General features: G+C 37.9%; 1 protein-coding gene across 1 annotated transcript in view; it reads left to right on the top strand.

Moving 5' to 3' along the window:
* The window catches only part of cubn (cubilin (intrinsic factor-cobalamin receptor)), a gene marked incomplete at its 3' end in the record, with an annotated part of 68,230 nt that overhangs the window by 28,676 nt on the left and 31,171 nt on the right, over positions 1 to 8,383 (top strand). The window contains exons 12-18 of the mRNA XM_007543597.2: positions 898 to 1,090; positions 1,377 to 1,495; positions 1,859 to 2,093; positions 2,234 to 2,415; positions 2,599 to 2,761; positions 6,626 to 6,816; positions 7,145 to 7,301. Of these exons, the coding sequence (XP_007543659.1) occupies positions 898 to 1,090; positions 1,377 to 1,495; positions 1,859 to 2,093; positions 2,234 to 2,415; positions 2,599 to 2,761; positions 6,626 to 6,816; positions 7,145 to 7,301 (1,240 nt within the window). The remainder of the gene's footprint in view (positions 1 to 897; positions 1,091 to 1,376; positions 1,496 to 1,858; positions 2,094 to 2,233; positions 2,416 to 2,598; positions 2,762 to 6,625; positions 6,817 to 7,144; positions 7,302 to 8,383) is intronic.

The following is an 8,383-nucleotide window of genomic DNA, read 5'->3' as shown; positions in this document are numbered from 1 at the left end:
AGGAGCGACTGGTCCCCACAACGTAGTATATGTCAGGAAAATCGTCCCCACAAGGTATTACAAACACCGGGGCTAGCCTTTTCTAGGCTGGCGATAGGCGGGGCGCCGGGCCCATCGAGTCCGGTCGTTGCTCGTGGGAGATGCCACCTACGCTGAACGTTTATCGGATAATCCCACGACGACAGCAGGAGGAGCTGCGGTTCGGATGTTGCTTCCCAGCTGGGAAGCACCGCGGTGGAAGAGAGGCGGCTGAGCGGATACTCGGTTAACCCCGAGCTCCATATGAAAATACATTTTTCTTTCAAAAAACAGTACTAAGAGCTGCTCCAGTGGGGAGCTCAGACTGACAGAACACCTCCATTGGGTTGTCTATATCTGTGAAGCTAAAATAGGTGGCACTAGTTTACATTGTCTGGGAGGTTTACAACTTCACTGCTACAAAAAGAGGAGCTGTACTTACCTTTTTAACTTGCTCTCAGACATCAGTATTGTAGCATTAGAAGCACTGATCTAGGAATACCTTCTATGTTAAAGAAAAGTAAATGTCAGAAGCAGCTCCTTTCATCTCAAGTCAAGTTCCTTTAAAGGATGTGCTGATATGCTCAGGAGCATTTTAGAATGCATGTCTGCCATCGAGTATGTTATCTGCTTCATTAAAAAATACATTTACAGTTATTATCAAAATATTTAAATTAGATTCATTATTAATTTTATTTTTGTCAATACTTTGAAATATTTTTGGGGAAAAATATCTACCTTTTTAAATATAGGTGAGTTATTCAATAAAAGAAGGATTTGCAGTTTATGATAAGACCTACTTATAGACCCCAAGTTAAATGAATTAAGTCTAAAATGAAACTAAATGTAGTTTCATTTCTTTATGTCTGTGTGTTGCAGAGCACCACTTCAGCATCTGGCTACATCTGCAACTGCAACCCTGGCTGGCAAGGAATTCACTGTGATCAGAATATCAATGAATGCTTGAGCAACCCCTGTCAAAATGGAGGAACCTGCAGTGACAGCATTAATGGATTCACATGTACCTGTACTGCCCAGTGGACAGGCCCATTCTGCCAGACCCCACAACAAGGTATAAAACTGGTACAATTAAAGCAAAACTTTAAGGAATGGCATAAAAGAGAGATTGGAGGCAGAGAATATTGAAGAATAGATTAATAAATACACTGTGTGCACACAGTGTATTTATTAAGTTGTAGTTTTGAAGATTAATTTTATTGTTGAATATCTACTGCGCTCTTGGTCAATCCAAATGTTAATAACCTGTCAAACCTGAATATTGACAGATGTATATATATATTGTTTAATAAACCAACCATTGTTTAAGTGTCTGATGTAAGTCTGGGTTCATTTTGCAGAGTGTGGTGGCCAGCTGACTGGTCCTGCTGGTTCTTTCAGTTATCCCAACAACCCAGGTCATGATGAATATGATCACCTGGTCAGCTGCACTTGGGTGGTCCGCACTGATCCGAATAAGGTACGTTAGTGTTTTTTTAAAACTTGGATTCTTGCCATTTGGCCCATGGTTAATCAGTGACCAAGAGTTTTCAGCCCGACTCTGTATGCTTGGAACTCCAGCAAAGAGGGTACTGAAACAGGAGCTGCTACCACATAACTGATAGGAGTGGAAAACTCTTTAAACTAAGTATTGCTGATTTGAGCCACACTAAGTATGTTCAATTGCAAAATCACAGTTTAACTATAAATATACTCACTATGGATGGAAAGTATTTTTTGTCATTCCTCAGGTGATAATACAATATTTGAACCAAATGTAAAAATCAGACATTATTATAGAATTTGATTTCATTCTTGAAATTGTGTGCACTCTCTTCTACAGGTTCTGCGCATCACATTTCCATTCTTTCATCTGGAGAGCAGCAACAACTGCAACTTTGACTTTCTACAGATTCATGATGGGGACAATCCCTCTGCTTACATACTTGGAAAATACTGTGGCCAAAATAATCCTCAAGAACTTTACAGCTCCCACAATTCTTTGTACTTTTGGTTTCGTTCAGATCATTCTGTTAATGCTGGTGGCTTCACAATTGTGTGGGAGTCCAAAGACCCAGGTATTTGGAGACATGTGTTCTGAATTTGCTGAATCAATCATTTTCAAATTTTAAAAACCATTTAAAAGCTTAACGAAAAATGTTTTGACTTCTGGTGGGCTTCAAACAGAAATGAAGTTGATTTCTTTGTGTCTTCTCAGTGTGTGGTGGTGATCTGACTGCTTCCTATGGCAACATAAACTCACCTGGTTACCCTGGAAACTATCCACCAGGGCGAGACTGCTACTGGACAGTTTCTGTGGATCCTGGCTTGCTTATTACATTTGCATTTGGGACTCTTAGCATAGAACAGCATCCTGATTGCAACTATGATTTTCTGGAGGTACGAACAGCAAATAAAACACACCACATTTATCTCTGGTATTCTAGAGCTCCACAAGAGGTCAAAAGGCGCATCTTGTACAATTTCTGAATCAAAGTACTAAAATATAAACTGTTTTCCTGTGGTTGTGTGCTTTTAGCTTAACCTAGCATATCTTTCAAATGCCTTGTTTATATGTTGCAGATTCGGGATGGCCTTCTGTCAGAAGACCCGGTTCTTGGGAAATACTGCAATACTGCATCACCACCACCTCTGCAAACAACTGGGCCAGCTGCATGGATCCACTTTCACTCCGACTTTACAGTCTCTGACAGAGGCTTCCACATCACATACACAACATCACCTAGTAAGTACTTGGTGATGTACGTAGTCATCCAAGCGAATACTCAACTAAGACTAAAAAGGTATTTGGTAAAAACACTACTGAAGTAAAAGTTAAAGGTAATGTTATTTATAATAATATAGCACATTTTCAGCAACAAAGCAATACAAAGTGCTTTACATGAATTAAAAGGAAATGCAAACAAAATAACAAACTAAATAGCAAAAGAAGAAAAAGAATCTAATGTTGATCTAAAGTATGTAAACTAGATACTCTTGTTCAGGGTTGTCAAGTTTCCTCTGGTCTAATTCCTTTTCTGGGTTGGAAGAATAGGAGTCTAAAACGTAGTTGCTAAGCATAGGCATTAATCCTGGGGGACTGCGGGGGGTCAGACCCCTCTAATCTTGGAAAAGTCTAGAATTGTCCCCCCAAAAGAAATCATGAAAGAAACCCTTGTATTTATACAATATCAGTGTAAGAAAGGCAATAGAAACAGAGAACAAAGTAAATCTGCCATTCATCTAAGAAAAAAATAAGAATTAATTTTTAGGTCCCCCCCACCAATGTTAGAACAATGGTTCAGTCCAAAGTGTAGCAGCAGCAGCAACAGCTGCACTGCTGAATGGTACAAACAAAAAACCCTCCAGTAAATAAATACTTAAAGGAAAAGACATATAACACATTTTATTTACTTTCACTGCTCAATAGGAAGAAACACATTGACAATAAACAGTTTATTTCATTACTTTGGCTGAATCATGATAAACTGCTTTGTTATGCCTTGGAAATCAAAACTAGTAAAACTGCTACATTGCTTTCATAGTCTTAGCTCCTTTTTCTGTCGAAGGTAGTCAATATTTCAATTATATTTAGCTCTCTAACTCTTACTTTAATAAGAAGAGTTTGAAACGGGAGCGGCTGAGCGTTACCACTAGCTGACAGCTCTGTATGGGAGCTGAGAGCAGAGGGGCTATAGCAGCTGGCAGTAAAACAAAATAAAGTATGCCTTTATTCCTTACCATCTTCAACGTAGAGCCTTTAAAACCACAAAATAAAATCTGAATATTTTTCTAGAAAACTCTGGTCCTGACCTTTAAATTTAAGCTATGATACTTCCCAAATATTCAATTTCTACATATTTATAGGTTCTCAGCCATCCAGGACATGAAAAACCCTATCAAAATATAAGTTTAAAGCAACTTAAGTTATAATTTAAATAACATGTAACTTGTATTGAGAGCCACTGCAATAAATCAATATTTATGAGGAATTTTATTAAGTGGAGTTACTTATTACAACTTGTTTTTATTTAGAGCCTTAAGTTTTTGTAAAGGTGTAGCAGAGATTAGATCTCTAAACCAAACTCGTATCTAAACAACATTTGAATCTTAGTTTGACTTCTGTGGGTCTCAGCAGGTTGTTTACTGAAAAAAACACTTTGGTTATTCATTGCTACTTACTAGTCATTTTTGATGGTGCAGCTTCAACACACACACAAAAATTAAACCACATTTTGCATTACATTTTACTGTAACTTTGCCGACCTCTCCAAAATTGCTCTTAAAAACTTTCCCTGTTGATGGACCCCCCCCAATAATGAGTTGGGATTTACGCCGTTGTTGCTAAGGTACTTTCTCTGGATTGTAACTTTGTTCTAATCCCTGTTCTGGGATGCTAGATAAGTTTAAGTAAATATTCTCTGGACTTTCTAAGTATGCTCTAAATTTGTAAAAGTAACGAGTATTCCACGATTTCTAAGTAATAATAAAAACTAAATATTCCTGTACTGGAAGATTTTTTTTTCTGGATTCTAAGTTTGTGGGGTTTTCTGGGTTGCAGTAATAGGAGTCCCTCTGCATAATAATTTAAAAACTTAAATATTGGTTTAAATAGTGAGTACAGTTTCTAAAAAAAATAAGTGACTAATCTAATTCCTTCTCTGGATTAAAAGTGAGTACTCCACAGTTTCTAAATAATAAAAGGGGAATTAAATAAAAAGAGGTAAGGACACATTGGGGCACATAGTAACATTCAGACAAAACAAAGGGCAAAACATGAGTGAAGGCGGTGACGTCACAGGGCCATGAAACCACGTTGCTCAGCCTCCCGGTAGAAGTCCGATAAAGGTGTTGTTATCTAGGAATGTCGTTGGGAGCGCTCAGCTCCTCAGCTGCATGGATAACAGGAGGGGGTGAGGAGGGAAGAGCGTTGTGTTTACATATCTTCAAGGAGATTGGAAATATGCAGCCCTTCCAAGGCAACATGGGGAAACCCAATTCAGATATAGACTGTCTTAAGTCGGGAGGATTATAAATTTCAATCTTCCCTAAAGTCTCTCTGCTACATCTCAGTTCCCAATTATCCAAAATTGGCTTGGTCGTTCCAGTGAGCTGAAACTAGAAACTTCTCCAAGATCGATTCCATCCTGTTAGTGAGTTTTAGAGTCCTCAGCTGGGCTGCGAGTCTCATCAAGACTCACATCTAACTTGCGTCTCTGTCCACACCAACAGTCTGAGTGTTCGCCAGTTCGGCCAAGTCCGTTTTACTGTAAATTTGTCGATAAGCCAGGAATCTGCAAACTCCAAACAGCAGAAATCTTGTTATCATGAATAAATCCAGGGTGAATCCCGCTGGGTGTGTCCCCGCAGGACAAGAGGGCTCTCCTGTGCCCAGACTTCTTGTTGAGAAAATTGGATCAATTGCATTGAGAGGTCGGTTGATCAGATCCATAATTTGTAGATTTGGATGATGTGCAAAGAAAGGCTCCAAAAATATAGAAAAAGACAAAAACAGAGCAAGCAGGGCAGGCAAGGGCAGGGAGGGAGGAAAAAAGTGTTTGCCTTCATCGAGAGCAAGAGATGAAAAACCCTGTGCTGAATAAATAACCACAACACCTGATTCAGTATTTAAAGATGGTGTTATGATGCATGGATGACAACAACACATAAACAAAAATAAAATTTATTTGCAAATTCTGGTATTTTGAAGACTAAAAGAAAAAAAATAGTTTTTTAATCTAAAACTAATGGAAATGTTAATGTTACCACAGAGTAAGGTACTTCTCATGACAATATATGTAGTTTTACTGTATCTTTTTATTCTCCAAATGGCAGAAAAATCTACAGATAGATAACCGAACAACAAAGCTGGTTTGCAAACAAAAAGTCTTCCTTTAACATGAATTGTATGTCTCTGTGTTTCATGTAATTTTGGTTTAAACATGATTGTTCTTCAATCAGTAAAGCTACTCACAGAGGGTAAAGTTGCCACAAATCTGGTAATGGGTAACAATACTTCATCATTACTCAAGTAAAAGTAAAATGTACAATGCAGTAAAGCTACTTCTAAAAGCATACTTTTACCAAAAAGTTACTCAAGTATATAGCTGGTTACCACCGACCTCTGCTGATAACCCAAATATAAAAGAATAAAAGTAAACACTGGTTACTATAAAAGGTCTCATCTGTTACCACGACAATACAGTTTAGCAAGTTGTAGTCTAGGCTGGTTCTTTACAGCTCAGTATCAGGTTAACTGAATATCATTCTATCCATCCATCCAATCTATATGCCTTTTATGCCATATAATCCAAGGTGCTAAGTTACAAATCACAAAATGTTCTGTAAACTCAGAAAAACTGCATCTGCTTAAAAAAGTCAAAATAACTTGTTGCCTTAAATTTTTTGAGTAATGAAGAATTAGTTCAATTCTTCATTACCATATTCACTGTAGTACATTGAACATGTTTAGTGTAGTAGAGCCCCTAATGGAATGGAATAAACTATTTAAATTGAATGTATTAATACCAGAGTTACAGCAAATGGACTTGATAAAGTGCTGTACAAGTGTTTGGCTCATTGTACTTAATGTTTTTTATTTTCTTTTTAGGTGATCCTGGCTGTGGTGGTACATTCACTGACAGTGAGGGGATCCTAATATCTCCCAACTGGCCGAACAACTATGCCCACAACCGGCAGTGTATTTATTTGATCAGATTGCCTCCAGATGAACAGGTGGCTCTCAACTTCACTAACCTGGAGCTGGAGAATCATAGTGATTGTTCTTTTGACTATGTGGAGGTAAGACTTATTAATTATACTTACATTTTCAGCTTGAATCATTTGTGAGATTATTTTTTAGTCAAATTTTTTTTTTACCTTTTATTTTTTTTTTTTTTTTGAATCATTTGTGAGATTATTTTTTAGTCAAATTTTTTTTTTACCTTTTATTGCAAAATCTGAATTATTAGGCATATCCAGAGCTTTTCTCAATAATTTGATCTTAATGTTTTAAAGTGAGCTGAATCATCATGGGATGTGCAGTTGATATGCTGAGCCTTAATTTGTAACCTGCCTGAATTAAAATTGAGTGTTTTTTATCTCCAGCATTTGTCTTCTTGTTTTTTAGGTCCGTGACGGGAGGATGGAGACTGATCCACTGATAGGGAAATATTGTGGGAGCACCCTGCCAGCTCCGATTCGCTCGTCCTCCAACTCTCTCTGGATCCGTTTTAAATCTGACAGTTCAGTCAGCCGAGCTGGTTTCAGGGCTGCCTACAGTGTTGGTGAGGTTTTATACATAACAAAGCGAGTGGTATTTTGTGTTGTTTGGATAATAACCATAACAATAGAGACATGAAGGACAGACGAGGTTTATACAAACTGAGGCAAGACTTGTTGTAAAGAAACTGTTTTGAAGTGCCTTGAAGAAAAGGACTCCTTGGCACTTATGGGGGGCTTGTGTGAGCAATGATGCATGATGGAGTCAAGTATATCATGAGAGGTCTGATACTACCAAATTCAGCTGCCATCAAGCAAGGAAGAACTGCTGTACCTGCCTATTTGCAGCCCAGTTTTCATGGATTTTTCTGTGGTACATGACTTCAAATGAAAATATGCCTATTCACAGAATTTTTTTTGTGGAGGATATTGAAAATATTTCAAAGAAAGAGAGAAACTGAAATATCTAGTCAAATGATACTTGATATGTGTAAATCAGCCAATCCAGGAGTGTCATTCATTTTTGTTGCCACTCATTAACTGGAACCTCAAAAGCAGCAATAAAGAAGACCAAGGATGTTAGCTTCTGTGTAGTGAAAATTATAAGCAGGCTTAGATGGAGTCTCAAGTATCTGCAAATTTAAGCCATTCAAGGGCGGTGATGGTCCTTAAACCCCATAACTAATGGGGGTCCACTGCATCTAAGCAGCTCCAGATGCAGCAGACTGCAACGTTAAACAGGCCCTACTCCAGCAGACTGAGCATAGAGAGAAAACACACTCCACTATTCAGAATTATGACAGCTAATTCCTGATTTAACCTGGAGATTCTGGCCTGGGTAGCACTTTTTCCTTTATAAACGAATGATCATTTGAAAGCTGAATTCTCTATTTACTCAGACCTTCTTTAAATATTAAAATTTTTTTGATGATCTGAAAAATAATGGTGCAGCAAAAAAGCAAAAAGAGGATACACCTGGAATGAGCTAAGCCCTTTTTCACAGTTCGCAGACAGCCATCTGCAGAGCATTTTGCTAAGTTAGCCTCTATAAGCAACTTAGGGAAGCAGCCAACCTAAAAAGAGCATTCTAACATCTCAAAGAAGGTTGTATAAGGATGTTCAGGACCATCTTAGGTACACTTAAACC

This window comes from Poecilia formosa, unplaced genomic scaffold, assembly GCF_000485575.1.
Source record: "Poecilia formosa unplaced genomic scaffold, Poecilia_formosa-5.1.2 Scaffold857, whole genome shotgun sequence".
Classification (NCBI taxonomy): domain Eukaryota; kingdom Metazoa; phylum Chordata; class Actinopteri; order Cyprinodontiformes; family Poeciliidae; genus Poecilia; species Poecilia formosa.
Note: the sequence above shows the minus strand (reverse complement) of the source record. Positions and strands in the feature narration are given on the sequence as shown.